At 41.6% G+C, this 20000-nt stretch overlaps 1 protein-coding gene across 5 annotated transcripts in view; it reads left to right on the plus strand.

Moving 5' to 3' along the window:
* LOC309501029 (receptor-type tyrosine-protein phosphatase mu) overlaps positions 1-20000 on the plus strand; it is a 299591-nt gene that overhangs the window by 168439 nt on the left and 111152 nt on the right. For all 5 annotated transcript variants that reach the window (XR_014206757.1, XR_014206758.1, XM_082172944.1 and 2 more), the window contains exon 12: positions 13370-13646. Coding sequence is in view for 3 of the 5 variants with exons in the window: in XM_082172944.1 (XP_082029070.1) it covers positions 13370-13646 (277 nt within the window). In the remaining 2 variants the exon portion in view is untranslated. The remainder of the gene's footprint in view (positions 1-13369; positions 13647-20000) is intronic.

Genomic DNA, 20000 nt, shown 5'->3' on the forward strand with positions numbered 1-20000 from the left:
TGATTTTTGACAAATACAGTAATATCATCTGCATATGCCGTCAACTTAATATCATTATAAATGCTATTTCCCACACATAAACCAGACACATTTTTTCTAAAAAAACACAACAAAGGTTCAACTGCAATTGCATATAACTGACCAGACAAAGGGCATCCCTGTCGGATTCCCCTTTGCATTTGTATTGGTGGACTTAAACCTCCTCCAATTTTCACTAAACATGAAGCATTTCTGTATAAAGTCTTAATCCAGGAGAGAAAACCATCACCACAACCAAAGGCTTTCAGTGTTTTAAATAAATACCCATGATCTACGCGATCAAACGCCTTCTCTTGATCTAGCGATAGAAGGCCCAGGTTGATACCATTCAATTTACAATAGTCCAGTAAATCTCTAACGAGAAAGATGTTATCATAAATAGTCCTGTCAGGAATACAGTATGATTGATCTTTATGAATTATATCACCCAAAACACACTTCAATCTATTGACCAAAACTTTAGCCAGAATTTTATAATCGGTAGTAAGGATGGAAACGGGTCTCCAGTTCTTCATGAGACTTATATCTCCTTTTTTGGGAATAAGAACAAGAACGGCCCTCTGACAACTCCTGGGAAGATGTTGTTCCTCATAACATTTCTGCACAACCTCATAAAAGTCATTACCTATGATTTCCCACATAACTTTATAGAATTCCCCCGGCAGACCATCAATACCTGGCGCACGACCAGGTTTCATCTGTTGTACAGCTTCAGTCAATTCGTGAAAAGAAAAAACACTGTCCAGAGTCTCACGTTGTTTTCTATTAAGAGTAGGAAGTTGTTCAAGCAAGTCCGATGTACTCTGTGAATCACAGTTCTCAGCTCTAAAAAGTTCTGAATAGAAGTCCACAGCAATTTTCCTCATTTGTTTAGGGTCAGATGTTTTAGACCCATCAGGGAAAGTCAAACAATGCATCACACTCGGCTTTTTTGAAACTTTTTCAAGATTGAAAAAATAAGTAGTTGGTGCATCCATATCACGAACTGACAAAAACCGTGACCTTATAAGTGCTCCCTTAGCTTGCACTTGTAGAAGAGAGGTAAGAGTATTCTTTTTTTCATATAAGTTATCAGTCACAGAACCTGATTGTAGCACCAAATTAGATGTAATCAGTACTATTTCCTTTTCTAATTCATTTATTTTTTTCCTAATTTTTGTTGTAGAGAAAGAGGAAAACTGCTGACAAAAAATTCTAATTTGCGTTTTTCCCAATTCCCACCACTGAATTAGGTTTTCATATTCCCCTTTCTGAGAAACCCAAGTCCCCCAAAACCATTTAAATCTTTCAATAAAATCCTTCTCCTGTAATAAACGTACATTCAATTTCCAGTAAGGACTTTTACACTGAGTCGGAGACAAAGTCAAATTAAAAGTAACAAAATGATGGTCTGAAAAACCACATGGCACAATGTTCGCAGCCACAATTCTATTATTAGTTTTCTTACAAACATATAATCTATCTAATCTGGCTGCACTTATTCTCCCTTGTGATATTTTTACCCAAGTATATTTTTTCACTTGTAAATTCCTCTCTCTCCATACATCCACCAAGTTATTTTGAAAAATCACATTACTTAATAAAGCAGGTGCCTCAAAATCTGGTTCAGTATTATTCCTGTCCAATGTAAAATCAACTGTACAATTCCAGTCACCTCCTACTATTAGAAAATCATCTACATTCACAGTACTCAAATAATCATTCAATTTTTTAAATAAAATTATTCTGTCTGCACTTCTATTTGGAGCATAAATATTAACAAATGTGAAATTATACTCATCAATTTTTGTTTTTACAACAAGAAGTCTACCTTTTTCTAATTCTGCTTTTGACAAAATATCAACATTGAGGTAAGGTGAAAAAAGTATGGCTACCCCAGCACTTAAGTTTGTTCCATGGCTAAAAGAGTAACTGCCCTCCCAACACAAACCCCAATCTGCCTCATTGCTCTCATCACTATGAGTTTCTTGTAAAAATGTTACATGCGACTCTTTAAGTTTAAGAAACTCAGTTAATAAAGCTCGTTTTTCTCTATTCCTCACTCCATTAACGTTTAAAGAACTAACCTTTAAGATTTGCATGTTAGAGGAGAAAAAAAGAAACAAGAAAGACAGACAGAGAAAGAAAGAAAAAAAAAGAGCAGCACCCAAAACCATGTGAACCTATTTATTCTTTTTTTTTCCTTTTAAACTTTTACGGACTACAGTAGCCAGTTTTTTCAACCGAAATCTTTTTTGTTTTGATATGACATCAGTACTTACACTTTTCTGAACATTCACAACTGACCTCAAAAATTTGCCAGCATCAGGAAAAAACTTCAGGACATCTACTTTCTGTCCTTTTGTATGATCCAGAAAGTCATTAATCTCGTCCACAGTATATAAATCCCCAGACGGTTGACTCAACTCAAACTCAGAAACGTCTGAACCACTATCACTATCACATCTTGACTCATCTACACACACGTCATCAACATCATCATTCTCAACAACCTGTAAACCGCTTCCACTAGCCTTTTCAATTTCCATTTCATCATCACATGTAGGCCTACTCAAGGGCGCCGTAAAGGGGTGGAAGGTTAGGACGATTCTAAGGGCCCAGGCTGATTTAGGGCCCAGAAGAGCAGACCCCCTTTTTCTTTTCTTAGTTCTTTTCTCTTTTTTATACATGCATTAAATGTGCTAGGGCCCCTCATGCACTAAATGTATATTTTGTACGTTTTGACCATAGATTTAATATTTAAAAAACAAATAATGTATTTACTGTTTCAGTCACACCCCTCCCCCTCACAATGGTTCATTCCACCTGCGCTGTCCGAGCTACGATCGCTAGTGTAGCGTCTCTTGCTTATTGCACTTGCTATGATGCAGCGCAGACAGTGACACACGCAGGCATGTCACATCAAAAGTCAGGGCATCAAAAACGGAAAGAGAAGACAGAGAACGCCGAAGTCGACAGTATGTCACACAGTTTTTCAAAAAGAAAGGTAGCTTGCCCTATTCCTGTATTCCAAAACTTTCAGAGTTAGGCTACTTATTTTTGTTGCTACATGACCTGCTTTTATCTAGCTAGCTTAGTAAAATAATTACTGAATTATGATTTACATCCAACAATAATAACATCTCTGCTGTCTCCGGGTTATCATGTCTCGTAGACACAGATTCAGCGGCTGCTGCACACCCACGTCCTCCTTCCCCACGTCCCCCGTCCCCGTCTCATGGTGCGTTCACACCGGACGCGAATAGCGCGTCAGGCGCGAGTGATTTCAATGTTAAGTCCACGCAAAGAGTCAAGACGCGTTGTAATTTCGTTTTAAACTTTGGTTTTCACGCGCGTCAATTTCGCTCTTGACGCGCGAATTAACACAAAGTGGTCAAGCGTATAACTAGACGCGGCAGGCGCGAATTTGACGCGCTATTCGCGTCCGGTGTGAACGCACAGTCAGCCGAACAAGGTGAGCCTGAGCGCGAAACTTCACGAAGATTGAAGTCTCTAAACACGTCTTATCTACTGTGTTCGCCACATGATGATAACTTTACAAAACAAAAAGTAATCTACACGCTTTACAAAATTACAAAATCAGTTTGCCGTGTGTGTCGTGTGTTCTGTGAAGTGACAGTGCTGCTGCTACGATCGATGCTGTCAAACTTGACGTTCTTAATATGAATAAAATGCCCCAGAAAAAATTATATAAAATTGAATAAAACATGTGTCTGTAGTAACCATTGGCTATAAGGAGTTTACAAAATAGATATTTTAATATTTTATATTAAGAAAACAAAATAATATGGTTATTACGTGTGTGTGTGTTTGACTTATACAGATGCAGAGTCAGCTTTATTGTCTGCACCTCGTATGCAACTATGCAATATATTTTTTAAAGTATACAGGGCATGTTTATTGGGTTAAATTTTATCTGTAAAAAATGTAGGGGGCCCAGAAATTTTGGTTTCCATAGGGCCCAGAATTTCTGGCGGCACCCCTGGGCCTACTACTCTGACCAGCTCGTTCTGAAACACTACACACTTTCGTAAAAGAAGAGTCACTCACCTCAGATCTTATCATTGGCTCCGCATCTGCCTCAGCCTGCACCTGTCCATCTAAAAGCTGCTGTATATCCTCAAGGGGAAGTGCGCGTCCACTGTTAGTTGAGCTTTTATCCTCGTTTTGTACTTTTTGTTTTTTATTTTGCGGTTGCGCGGAAGTCTCTTTTAACAGTGTGGGTCTTTTTTCAGTTTTGTCACTAGTTTTACTACGATCCGACTGAGTTCTATTTTCAACGTTTCCGGTCGCTTCATTTTCCTCCTCGGTTTGTTTTCTGTGAGGGCACAACAATTTCTTGTGACCTAAATCCCCACATTCAAAACAACGCATACTTTCTGTTGTTGCAAAAATCAGGTACGAGCTTTCACCGTGCTGTACGCGGAAGGAAATATCCAAAAACTTAGTCGGTGCTTGCAAAAACATAAAAACTTGTCTACGAAAAGACGTGACGTGCTTCAGTGCACTATTCTTACAGCCAAGCGGCACATCTCTAATTGCACTCGCAAACTTCCCAAAGCGACCAAGTTCTTTTAAAATCGCTTCATTTTTAATGAATGGAGGTGCGTTAGAAATGATGACGCGCGTCGCGGGTGAGCGTAATGGTGTCACCTGCACAAATGTGTCCGACATTTCTATTCCACTCTCTACGAGCATATTCACGAATTTCTCATCTTTTAAAAACACAACTACGGCCTTATTCATTCTAGACGCCGACACAATTTTATCATGGCCAACAACTTTTCCCATAGCCATGAGTACATCCTCCACCCAGCAAATTTGATCAGGAAAACATTTGCATCCATTTCCAATAGACAAAACCGGCGTCCCCTCAGCAGAAGGTGAGGCCATGTTTACTGTCCACAAATGGACGCGAAACAAAAATAACAAACAAGTGTTTACAACTTCCCAATTATTTCCTAACTAAGGTGAGAAAAAAATCCCCATAAAGAAAAAGAAAAAAGTATAAATTTAAAGTTCAATCAAACACTCCTCACAGCCCCCACTCCTCACCACACCAAACACGCACATGCGCACGAGAGAGAGAGAGAGAGAGAGCGAGAGAGAGACGGGTTCTTTAATCAGGCCGATAGAAAGCCTCCATCTCTCTCTTATACGGGCTCACTCACACACACACACACACACACACAGAAACACACACTCACTCACTCACTCACACACACACACACACACACACACTCACTCTCACACACACACACACACACACAAACACTCACTCTCTCACACACACACACACACACACACAGACTCAGTCACACACACACACACACAGACTCAGTCACACACACACACACACACACACACACACACACACACACACACACACCTGTGTATTATTAACTAATGGAAGGTTATAGTAAAGTGTTCGCGTGTTTCCTCCTCCTCTTCTTCTCTCTTTACTCAGAAACCCTCGTCATCCTCCTGGTTTCCTCATTGTCTCTCCGTCGGCGCTCGTGTGTGTGTGTGTGTGTGTGTGTGTGTGTGTGTGTGTGTGTGTGTCTGTGTGTGTGTCGTGTCTGGATCCGGGATGAAGCTGTCGGTCGCTCTGCTGTTAGAGGTTTTCATTCATTAGTTTGAGTCGCTCTGGGAGTGATTGTGAGTTTTCCTCGGAGACTCGAGCAACTCCGGCTCTTCCTGTGACGCGATCGATGCCGAAGACTCATCAGATCTGCTTAATCACACATTAGCTGCAGATTTCTGTTACAGATGGTGTGTAAACAAGCTCATTACACATCCAGATCGCCTCCAAACTCTCCTTTTAGGTCCCGAAACACACACACACACACACACACACACACACACACACACACACACACACACACACACACACACACACACACACACACACACACACACACACACACACTCACACACACACACTCACTCACACACACACTCACACACACACTCACACACACACACACACACACACACACACACACACACACACACACACACACACACGTGCACACACTCTCACTCACTCACACACACACACACACACACACTCACACACACACACACACACACACACACACACACACACACACACACACACACACTCACACACACACACTCACACACACACACACACACACACACACGTGCACACACTCTCACTCACTCACACACACACACACACACACACACTCACACACTCTCACACACACACACACACACACACACACACTCACTCTCTCACACACACACACACACACACACACACACACACACACACACACACACTCACTCTCTCTCACACACACACACACACACACACACTCACACACTCTCATACACACACACACACACACACACACACACACACACACACACACACTCACTCTCTCACACACACACACACACACACACACACACACACACACACACACACACACACACACACACACTCACTCTCTCACACACACACACACACACACACACACACACTCACTCTCTCACACACACACACACACACACACACACTCACTCTGTGTGTGTGACAGTGTTTTCAGGGTCACCAACTTTGGTTAGTAGATGATTGGTAACACTTTACTGAAAGCCTTTATGTATAATGATGAATAATAAAAGTATTCATAATGCACATTATAATGCATTATATCGTTTCAGAAATAATTGTAACCAAAGTTAAAATGCATTATAATATTAGCAGATTCCTCGTTACTCGTGTGTTTTAATGCATTATACTTTCTAAAGCTGTAAGAATGAATAGAGAAGTGTTATAATGTATTATAACTGTGGTTACAATCATTCATAGACCAATATAAGGTGCATTACAAGGAATAACTCATGCATTAAAAATACTTTAAAACAAGGACAAATATCTGCAAATGTGTCAGAAAAATAATCTTGTTTTCTCTTTGATTTAAGATCATATTTCTGAGTCTATTGGCAGATATTAGTTCTTGTTTTAAACACAAACTCACTTCATTTAAGTCATTTTGCTTCTCCAGTAAATGTATCTTGACTTCAGAATGTTTGCATACTCACTTAATAATATTTTCTTATTAATACTGAATACCATAGCAACCACCTAGAACACCCTAGCAACCGCATAACAACCACCCAAAATACCTTAGCAACCGCTTAGCAACACCATAGCAACCACCCAGAATACCCTAGCAACCGCCTAGCAACACCATAGCGACCACCCATAACATCCTAGCAACCGCCTAGCAAAAAACTTTGTTCCAAACTTTCTCAAGCCAACTTAAAGTTTGTCTCGACGAACTTTCTCATCTGAATTATTATTATTAATATTTTTTGCAGTCACTCTCTTGCTGTTTTCACCGATTGTTTTGTGAAATGGAACAACTTTAAATTCAGAACGTTTACAGAATAAAGCCTATAAGAGTCAAATGTAAGTGCGTTTTCGTATTTGGCGTGATGATATTTAGTATTTAGTTTATTTTTGCTAACTATAAATGTAACTATTTTCTTGATCAAAATGAGCTTAATTGTGGCCGACTCTCGGGCTGTGTCGTCTCTCTTTGCCGAGGCTCACGGATGATGGCGCTGATGTTCGCAGTGGTTCAGTGTGATTAATAACGGCGACGTCTCTCTGATCATGGATGAGGGTCGTCAGAGGCAGGTGGTGTTCGGATCCTCCGTTCTCCGTCTCGACCTGCGGCCGACTCGCCGCTGACAGCACTCACATTCACACACACGTCAAAGAAGACCTTCTTTTCTTCTCTCAGAAATAAAGCTGAATTTATGCGGAATAATAAGTGGGATGATGGGCGAGCGGATCCTCGGTTTCCACAGTAACGGAAGGAAGAGGGACATTACTGGGTTCAGATGTGGAAATTGGTTCCTGTGCAGGTCTCATCCCATTACACACCTGCTCCAGCCCTCACACACACACATATAGATCACATTATAGCACTTCTAGATGCAGTTTGGAAGTTAAAAACCGTCGGTAACACTCTACAATTAAATCCCTCCAGGAGTTCTTCTCTATATCAGAGTCAGTGTTTCTGAACTCCTGAAACGCCTCCATTGTAGTCTTGAGTTTCTTCCGGAAACACGCCACAATATTCCTCATTTAAATAATTAATGCACAGAATAAAGTGGCGGGGCCTGGTTGAGTTAGTTAGTAGTGTGTTGAAACCAAGCGTTAACCTTCCGGTCTCTCTCTTGATGCAACACTGAAGTGAGTTAAACTGCAGTTCATCGACTGGCCACTAGAGACAGGCTCTAAAAGAGAGCCGACCTCCATGTTAATATTCCCAACTTTACAGCAGAAAAAAACATGTTTACAGTCTGGTACAAAAAGTGGTTTTGGTCTATATAGCTAATTTTGCCCTTCATGACAACTGTGAGGGGGGTGAATATTTTTTATAACTCATCCGTTTAAATTATATTAAAGGGTTAGTTCACCCAAAAATGAAAATTCTGTCAGTTAATACTCTCCCTCATGTCGTTCCAAACCCATAAGACTTTCGTTCATCTTCGGAACACAAATTAAGATATTTTTGATGAAATCTGAGAGCTTTCTGTCCCTCCACTGACAGCAATGTCATTGCAACTTTCAAGGCCCAGAAAGGTAGTAAAGACATAGTTAAAATAGTCCATGTGACTGCAGTGGTTCAACCTTAATGTTATGAAGCGATGAGAATACTATTTGTGCGCAAAAAAACAAACTAAAATAATGACATTATTCAACAATCTCTTCTTTTCCATGTCGTTCTCCTACGCTGTTGACAGTGCAGCGCTTCTAGGTTCTACGTCAGAACGTCGGCTCATTATTGGCTAGTTTCTGGGTCATCATCACACACAATACCAGCCAATAATGAGCCGACGTTCTGACGTAGAACCCAGAAGCGCTGCACTGTTAACACTACGTCAACAGCGTAGGAGAACGACATGGAAGAGACGAGATTGTTGAATAATGTCGTTATTTTGGGGGGGTTTTGCGCACAAAAAGTATTCTCGTCACTTTATAATATGGAGGGACAGAAAGCTCTCAGAAATATCTTCATTTGTGTTCCGAAGATGAACGAAGGTCTTACGGGTTTGAAACGACATGAGGGTGAGTAATTAATGACAGAATTTAAATTTTTGGGTGAACTATCCCTTTAAGCCTTAAAGTTCTGCATTATTAAGGGCGTGGCCACTTGAGTGACAGGTGGATTGCCGCTGATGTCACTTCTAGCCATTTGTCTGCTGTCTGTTAGCGCCACGTCACCTCAGCTAATCCGCCTCGCTGCACATTTTCGTTTATCCGCGAGTGACGCGCAGCCAAGATGGCGACGGCTGGCTCCGCCCACTTTGGGCTTTAAGAACGCTCTTCAGAAACACTACGGGTGACGTCACACACACATATTATTTTTACAGTCTATGGCCGAAACTGGCGATTATGGTAAATGGCGGGAAATTTCCCAAACACGCTCAAAGCCCTCGACCAATCACAACACACTGCTCCAGCCGACCAATCAGAGCACAGTGTGCTTTTCAGAAGGAGGGGCTTCAAAGAACATACTTCACTTGTTCATATTATATTCCCATATGCTTTTACATCTCATTACTTCTGTTAGTGTGTTTCCAGAGTGTTTTACACACACCTCTCTCTCTCTCTCTCTCTCTCTCTCTCTCTCTCGTTCATCTGTAATCAGCATAGACCTCCATTTATGCCTTGATTTGCTCTTTGACCTCTGAACTTTGACCTCAGTGTGAGATCAGGTGCTAATCATCTTCCCCTTTCACCTTCACTGTCTCTCATTGGCTTAAATAATTGATCACATTATATTTCATCTCCAAACTGAAGCGCTGGCAGAGATCACCTTTACCCAGCATGCTGTAGGATGGTGATGTATTATCATGCAGCAGAGCAGATCATTCAAAGAGTGTCATAGAATTTATTTCTGCACTGACTATTTCACACATATCAGACGCAACTGATAGTGACGCCTCAAACTGAAAGAGAGGGAGAGAGAGAGAGAGAGAGAGAGAGTGTTTTGTTGAAGCACCTTTTTGATGTTCGAGGCATCCAATAACTCTATGACTATATTAGAATTCAAACCCCCACAAATGTGCAAAATGATTGACAGGCAAAGACTGATTGTGATTGGCTAGTAATCTGATTGACACTCCCTCTGACACTTTTATGCGATGGATGGATGAATTTTATATTGATGTATGGGTGGATGTATGGGTGGATGTATGGATGGATGTATGGGTGGATGGATAGATAGATAGATAGATAGATGGATTGATTGATATTTTGGGATGGATGGATGGATGGATGGATGGATGGATGGATGGATGGATGGATTGATTGATTGATTGATTGATTGATTGATTGATTGATTGATTGATTGATTGATTGATTGATTGATATTTTGGTATGGATGGATGGGTGGATAGATAGGTGGATGGATTTATATTTATGGATGGACGGATGGATTGAAATTAAGGTATAGATGGAAAGATGGGTGGATAGATTGATTGATTGATTGATTGATGGGTTGATTTTGAGGGATGGATGGATGGATGGATGGATAGGATGGATGGATGGATATATGGATCGATGGATTGATATTTAGGTATAGATGGATGGATATATGGATGGATATATGGATGGATTGATATTTAGGTATAGATGGATGGATGGATGGATGGATATATGGATGGATGGATTGATATTTAGGTATAGGTGGATGGATGGATGGATGGATGGATTGATATTTAGGTATAGGTGGATGGATATATGGATGGATGGATTGATATTTAGCTATAGATGGATGGATGGATATATGGATGGATTGATATTTAGGTATAGATGGATGGATGGATGGATGGATGGATATATGGATGGATGGATTGATATTTAGGTATAGGTGGATGGATGGATATATGGATGGATGGATGGATGGATATATGGATTGATATTTAGCTATAGATGGATGGATGGATATATGGATGGATGGATTGATATTTAGCTATAGATGGATGGATGGATATATGGATGGATGGATGGGATGGGATGGGTGGATGGATGAATGGATGGATATATGGATGGATGGATGGTATGGATGGAATGGGATGGATGGATATATGGATGGGATGGGTGGATGGATGGATGGATATATGGATGGATGGGATGGGATGGATGGATATATTGATGGATATATGGATGGATGGATGGATATATGGATGGATGGGATGGATGGATATATGAATGGGATGGATGGATGGATGGATGGATGGATATTTGGATGGATGGATGGGATGGGTGGATGGATGGATGGATGGATATATGGATGGATGGATGGATGGATGGATGGATGGATGGATGAGATGGATGGGATGGGATGGATGTATGGATATATGGATGGGATGGGTGGATGGATGGATGGATGGATACATGGATGGATACATGGATGGATGGGATGGATGGATATATTGATGGATATATGGATGGATATATGGATGGATATATGGATGGATGGATGGGATGGATGGATATATGAATGGGATGGATGGATGGATGGGATGGGATGGATGGATTGATGGATATATGGGTGGATGGATGGATGGACATATGGATGGATGGATGGATAGATAGACCGAGGAACCCCAGGAAAGGACAGGCGGTGTGCAGGTTTGTAATTTCATTAACTACAGTATATTTATAAATCCAGTTTTTATATTCACAGATAACCTTTCGCATGCAACCCCAGACTTTATTACAGATTAGAAACCCAAAGGTCAGATTAGCATCAGTCAACATTCGTTGCGCTAGCAGCTAGCCGCTAGCCGCTCTCGTTCCGCCCGTCTCTAAATACCAGCGGCTGGAGATCTCAGATCATCGCTGCACTGAGTAAAGTGTGTGTGAAGTGTGTGAAACCAGGCTCTGTTTACATCCCTGTTTTTTGTCATGGTCACTTAGCATTGATGCGCGGCGTTACCGTAGTCTCCTGGCGCTCCGGGGCTTCACCGGCCCTTCCCCAAAAACTGACACAGGGAATTTATGAAGGGAGCGTGAGAGGATGTTTGCCCTTTAAGTCTATAAATGATTAAAAGGCAAACATGGGCGTTTTTGTGTGTTGTGGCAGTGCTAATTTATGAAGTCGCACCGGGGTTCCTGTTCCTCCGCTGTGGGGTAATATTGGATCTGGAGAAGATGCACATGAGAGAAGCCTCTTATAATGTCTGAGAGCCACAGATGAAAGGGAAGAGAGATGGAGAATCCTGATGAATATGGTTATAGATCGTGGCAGCAAAACCATGGATCTGTCAATAAGTCTCTGCAAACACATCCTTATTTTCTTACAGAAGTGTGTTATATATCAGTGCAAAAACATGATGATCTTCCTCAGTGTTTCTGTCTCGATTTCCAGCACAAATATCGAAACATTCTCAAATAAAGATTCAAAATGACTTTATAAAGACAGTCACTGAATTCGAAAGTTATAGGAGAATAAGTCATATATTAGTTTGGTAAAATGTCTTTATACACTGAAAAAACTTGGTGTAGAAACAATTTTCACTCGTAAATTTCAAATGTGAAGTAAGTTTTGAAGTGGAACGACTGAAATAGTATTTTTATTGTAAAACGTACTGCAATAATCTTGTGAAACTGTGAGTCGTTGTATGATTCGCTCGACTGAGATGTTCAACACTGATTGATTCAGTTCTGTGTTGCTCGGAGAAACTCTACGGTTCGTTTTTTTATGAAAATAACATGCAAATAATTTTTTTTTATGCTTTTCTGCTTACCAAGGCTGTTTATTTAATCAGAAATACAATAAAATACAATAAATAAAATACAATAAAAACATGATCCTTCAGAAATCATTCTAATATGATGATTTGATGCTCAAGAAACATTTATGATTATTATCAGTGTTGAAAACAGCTTCATATTTTTGTGGAAACTGTGATAAATTTAATCTTTCAGGATTCTTTGACAAATATTAAGTTCAAAAGAACAGCCTTTATTTGAATTAGAATCTGTTGTAACATTATAAATGTCTTTTAATGTCACTTTTGATCTTTTTTTTCAATCTTTATCAGTGTTGAAAACAGCTGTGCTGCTTCATATTTTATTTATCAGGATTCATTGATGAACAGGAAGTTAAAGAACATTTATTTGAAATAGAATCTTTTGTATTTCATGATCTGATTTCCTTGTGTGTTTAATGCAGTATCTTTCTCTCTCTCTCTCTCTCTCTCTCTCTCTCTCTCTCTCTCTCTCTCTCTCTCTCTCTCTCTCTCTCTCTCTCTGTCTCTGTCTCTCTCTCAGTGTGTATCAGGTGGTTGTTGAGGAGGAACGTCCACGAAGAGCTCGAGGCGGTGAGGCTGAGATCCTCCGCTGTTATCCGGTGCCGGTCCACTACCAGAACGCCAGCAGTCTGAACTCTCGGTATTACTACAGCGCAGAGTTCCCGTCCGCAAGCGTCCCGTCGCCTCAACCCTTCACTGTCGGGGATAACCGGACCTACAGCGGATACTGGAACGCCCCGCTGCTGCCACACAAGAGCTACAGCGTCTACTATCAGGCCGTCAGCACCGCCAACGGGGTGTGTATACTCATTATAGTCAGGGCAGGTTTGAGTCTATAGCGCTCTATAGAGCTTCTGTAGCCCCGCCCCTTTTCACAGCAGACTTCTGGTTATATTTGCATAAAAGCGCTCTATAGAGCTTCTGTAGCCCCGCCCCTTTTCACAGCAGACTTCTGGTTATATTTGCATAAAAGCACTCTATAGAGCTTCTGTAGCCCCGCCCCTTTTCAAAGCAGACTTCCAGTTATATTTGCATAAAAGCACTCTATAGAGCTTCTGTAGCCCCGCCCCTTTTCACAGCAGACTTCCAGTTATATTTGCATAAAAGCACTCTATAGAGCTTCTGTAGCCCCGCCCCTTTTCAAAGCAGACTTCCAGTTATATTTGCATAAAAGCGCTCCGTAGAGCTTCTGTAGCCCCGCCCCTTTTCACAGCAGACTTCCAGTTATATTTGCATAAAAGCGCTCCGTAGAGCTTCTGTAGCCCCGCCCCTTTTCACAGCAGACTTCCAGTTATATTTGCATAAAAGCGCTCCGTAGAGCTTCTGTAGCCCCGCCCCTTTTCACAGCAGACTTCCAGTTATATTTGCATAAAAGCGCTCCGTAGAGCTTCTGTAGCCCCGCCCGTCTTCCGGTTTAAGTCATCTTTATTTACATAGCGCATTTTACAACACAGAGTGTTTCAAAGCAGCTTTACAGAGATAACAGGAAAATAATGCAACAAAGTTTGTTTCTAGAAGGAAATAGCGTCCAGCTTAAGTCAGTTCTGTGATGGTTCATTTCTGTTGTAAAAAAGTTATTAATTTAGTTAATTTATATAGATAGCCGCTCTGGAGAAAACTGTGGTCATCACGGTTATATTTGTGTTATATTTGCATTTACATAATATAATCCAGATTGTTTCAAAGCAGCTTTACCGTAATAAACAGGAAAATAATAATCAGTGATGCAAATAGAATTTGATTTCTGCTCATCTAATAGTCATATCAACAATATTAAAGTCCCCCTGTGGTGTAAATCCAGCTTTAATGTAGTTTATGTGTCTATGTGGTGTTTTTAATCTGCTTTAAGACAAACCATGTGTAAGTTCATAAGTCGACAGCATTGCTGAGTATTTTCTCCTTAAAACTGCAGTGAACCAAAGACAGTCTCAAACACACGCTTTGAAATCGCTGGTGTTTCTGACGTCACAAACTACCTTGTAACCAATCAGATCAACGTGTGATCGTCACCAGTGGATCTCTGAGCTGAGTGAGCTGAGTGAGTGAGTGGAGGCGGGGCTCATTTGCATATTCATAGAACCACGCATACTAAATGAGGCGAGGGTGTTGAGTTATATTCAAGATATTTTAAGACATGAAGAATTTTTTTTCACGGACATTTTTTTTAAATATGTAATTTTGTTGATTAAAGAGTCCATCTAGGAATGTTTACATGCACTCGTTTTCTTCCTCAGGATTTTGTGTCTTGTTTTCCAGTGTAAATATCTAAAACGTTTTTTTGCAGTGTTGCATTTCCAAAGAAAGTCACCGCACATGCTGGCTTTATTTACGTATGCACCAAAGCCAACTTTTAACTTGCATTTGGTGCTTGTTGAGTGTTAATTTCAGTCCCTTCGGGAGAAACAGAAGAGCGTGAGGAACTCAGACTCACGAGTCCCTCAGTTAACACACACAGATATCCACACGTCGAGTGTCTGGAGTCGATGAGGAAGGTAATTGTGGGTAAGAAAGAGAATGGAGGTGAAGAGGATCCCTCCGGACTCCTCGACCTCGACTGGGCGTCCTCAAACACACGCGTGAGAGCCCGTCAGGGAACCGGTTTGCCTGTAATCGCGCAGAAAAACACTTTTGAAAGACACTTTTGAGTGTCACACAAGACGGGAGACGCCCACCGCTCGCATTAACTCACTTTGCTTTAACGCGTCTCGCTCTCTCTCACCTGTCGCGGTGCTTTTAAAGAAAACGCAGTTCAGATTGACGGCTCTGAGAGGCCGTGGAAGAGCCGCTGGATGTAATTGATGTCCTAATTGACTGGATCTGTGTTTTAGCCTCCCTGATGGATTCAGACAGGCACTTACTGAGACGGCCCTCGTTTCTGTCTATTCAAGACCTGTAATTCATTAAATCAGGCCTCGCGCTGTTACCGTCGCTCTGTGCCGACGCTAAATGCACATTTCTGTTCGCTTGCTTTGTAATAGCAAACGAGTGCTTGTTTATGTGACTCGTTCGTCAGGTTAAAAGTCTTCACACGTGTTGAAGTGTAGGTGTAAGTGTGTATGTTTCAGATTAGAAAACACTCGCAAAATCTGAAAGATCCAGCAGTCTTTTGAAGTGCTGTGCATTAGCAGTGTGTTGGCATGTTTAAAACGCCAGCAGGAATATAAGGAAGTGTGTGTGTGTTTAAAGGGGTGGTTGATTATGATTTGACTTTTCTAGCTTTAGTTAGTGTGTAATGTTGCTGTTTGATCATAAACAACATCTGCAAAGTTACGACGCTCAAAGTTCAAAGCAAAGGGAGATATTTGCTTTTAAAGAAATCACTTTTTAAGGACTACAACAAACGGCTGGTAGAGACTACACGAGCTTCCTCCCGGGTTAGTGACATCACCAACCCTAGAATTTACATAAACCCCGCCCCCTGAACACGATTTATAGATTATCAAGACAGAATATGCTAATCAGTGACTAGAAGATAACTACACATACGCTTCATAAATTCATCAACTAACCATTCAGAAATGTCCTGTTGCTTCTACATGTCCTCACTTCTTCTCGAGTCTCTCCATCATTGTCTGACTCCGATTTGAACATAAAAGGCTAAAAGTTGTTGAAATGTTCAGTGTGAGTGTGTGAGGTAATCGGAGCTGCTAACACACACTAGAGATGAGCTCCAACGTCACCCGAATCCACAGCCAAAAAAAATCATCCACCGCACCAATCATTTCCTCTGATTTAGATATCCGGTCACATTACAATTATTCTTGTGTTGTTAAGCGTGATGATAAATGGATGATCGTCACCTTCATTAGTAGACTTGTGTGACGCTTGAGTTGATGCGCGCATCTCTAATGGTAATATAATACACTGAGGAATGAACATTTCTTTAAAATTAAATTTATTTGACAGAACTTCATTTTCTTTTACTCTCTTGATACTTAAACTGGAATGTCACCGTTTCTGTCTTTGCGACTTCCCAAACAGGCAAACACACACACACACACACACACACACACACAGACACACACAGACACACACACACACACACACACACACACACACACACACACACACACACACACACACACACACACACACACACAAACAAACACACACACACACACACACACACACACACACACACACACACACACACACACACACACACACACACACACACACACACACACAACACACACACACACACACACACACACACACTTCACAGTCGTTGAACCACTCATTAACACCTCATTAACCACTTCCCGAACGGGCGAACACACACACACACACACACACACACACACACACACACACACACACACACACACACAAACACTTCACAGTCGCGCAGCTCTCGTAGCGTATCTTAACAAGACTGAAAATTAGTGCCTGTCTGCCTGGCGGAACAATTTTTTTTTATTACGTTTTAAACCTGCTCATATTTTAGAGAATGTAGTTAATATTTAATATTTTCGTTAATAATGATTTATCAAATCCACCCGAAATTAATCAGAATGTTATTTTTATTGCTTGACCCGCCCGATCCGCCGATATAACCGTGATCCGTGCATCACTAACACACACACAAGCTCTTGTAGCGCCGGGAGCAGCGGCTCATTTGCATTTAAAGGGACTCGCATAAAAAAACTGTGTGTTTTTGCTCACACCCAAAAAGTGACGATTTAAACATGCTATAAAAAAATATCTGTGGGGTATTTTGAGCTAAAACTTAACACACACACACACACACACACACTGGGAACATCAGAGACTTATTTTACATCTTGTGAATAGCGCATTATACCACTCCTTTACGATTAGGAAAACACTAGCAAAGTTTGAAAGATCCAGCAGTCTTCTGAAACGCATTAGCAGTGTGTTGGCATGTTAAACAGACCAGCAGTAATGAAGCAGAACGTTGTGTGTGTTGTTGGTGTTTGTGCAGCTTGAGACATTAGTTTGATTGCAAGCGATAAAGCGAGTCGTGTTCCAGGTGTTCGGCTTCTGAACGCTCACACACAGCTTTCGTCTGAAACACAGTTTTACTGCTGCATCTGTTCAGCAGGAATAAAACAGATTTAATATATCAGCATATCCATCAGTGAGTCGTTTCTGTTCTGCTGACTGAAGTGTGTGTCACTCACTCACACACACACACACACACACACACACACACACACACACACACACACACACACTCACACACACACTCACACACACACACACACACTCACTCACACACTCACACACACACACACACACACACACACACACACACACACTCACACACACACTCACACTCACTCACTCACACACTCACACTCACTCACTCACACACACACACACACACACACACACACACTCACTCACACACACACTCACTCACACACACACACACACACACACACACACACTCACACACACACACACACACACTCACTCACTCACTCACTCACTCACTCACTCACTCACTCACTCACTCACTCACTCACTCACTCACACACACACTCACTCACACTCACTCATACACTCACTCACTCACTCACTCACACTCACTCACTCACTCACTCACTCATTCACTCACACACACACACACACACACACACACACACACACACACACTCACACACACACACTCACACACACACACACACACACACACACACACTCACTCACTCACTCACTCACACACACACTCACTCACACTCACTCATACACTCACTCACTCACTCACTTTTTTTTTTTTTTTTTTGCCTATCGTGCGTCTACTCTACACCCCTACCACTAAAAAACCTAAAAAAACCTCATAGTTACAACGCGGACTGTTGAGCAGACGCGTCTCAAGCCTATTAGTGATCCAACGCTGCATACTCTTAAAGGTTACGTCCGTGGATCACGGCTGAACGCGTCTTCTCCACACTCACTTACAAACAAACTTATAATATAAATTAGTATTAATATTGATAGCATCACTGGTAGCTTCGTTGCTAACTCACTGTCCATCTGTTAAAATGGCGAATATATCAGATGTAAGTAGTCTACCGTTTGGTGCAGGTGAGGACACATTTGAGCTGCACGCACTGCAGTCTGAGCTGGAAGCTGTTGAGAAACAGATCCACAACCTTTTATTGAGACAGGCCGAGCTGAGAGACCGGTGTTTGGCTCTTGAAACATCACGCGCCGATGCACACAAATCAGTGTTTAACGTTACTAACCCGCTGACTCCGACCGCGTCTACTCCGTGCGTTCCTCAGCATCGGTCGAAATCAGCCATGGTCTCGTTCATTTCGGCTCCAACACGCCACCATGAAGCCTGGGTGGTTCCGCAGCGGAAGACGCGAGTCAGGTTTAGACCAAGACTTTCTCCGACCCTCCCGGTTTTCGAGTTATCGACACAAAACCGCTTCTCCCCTCTACGCGAAACAGAACGCGATGCTGTGATCATCGGCGATTCCATCGTTCGGCATGTACACGCTACGTTAGGTAAAAGTAAGGTGCACAGTCACTGCTTTCCTGGTGCTCGTGTTTCTGAAATCGCTGCTCGCGTTCCCGAGATCCTGAACGGTGACGAGCGCGTCGGAACTGTGGTCCTGCACGCGGGAGTGAACGACATCAGGCTGCGCCAGACGGAGATTCTGAAGAAAGACTTCAGGAATCTAATCGATACGGTACGCAGTACATCGCCTGAAACAACGATCATTGTGTCAGGACCGCTTCCCACGTACCGACTAGGGCATGAAAAGTTCAGCAGATTATTTGCGCTAAATGAATGGTTAATGTCATGGTGCAATGAGCAGAAACTGCTCTTTGTAAATAATTGGAATCTGTTTTGGGAGCGTCCTAGGCTTTTCCGTGCTGATGGCTTACACCCAAGCAGATTCGGAGCGGATCTTCTGTCAGATAACATCTCCAAAATGTTAAATACCCTTTGACTAGTAACCAAAAGTCCAAATCATAGTCTCTGCTGCACCAATTCAACTGATATAAATACTAGTGTAGAACATTGCATAGAAACCGTGTCTATTCCTCGTTTAGTGAGATCAAATAATAAATCTAATGCAGGATCTAGGAAAAATCTAATTTTTATTAAAACAGAAAATGTTTCTATTAATAAACAAAAACTATTTCTAAAGCTAGGTCTTCTAAACATT

The sequence above is a fragment of the Leuciscus leuciscus genome (genome assembly GCF_965113295.1).
Source record: "Leuciscus leuciscus genome assembly, chromosome: 6".
Taxonomy (NCBI): Eukaryota; Metazoa; Chordata; class Actinopteri; order Cypriniformes; family Leuciscidae; genus Leuciscus; species Leuciscus leuciscus.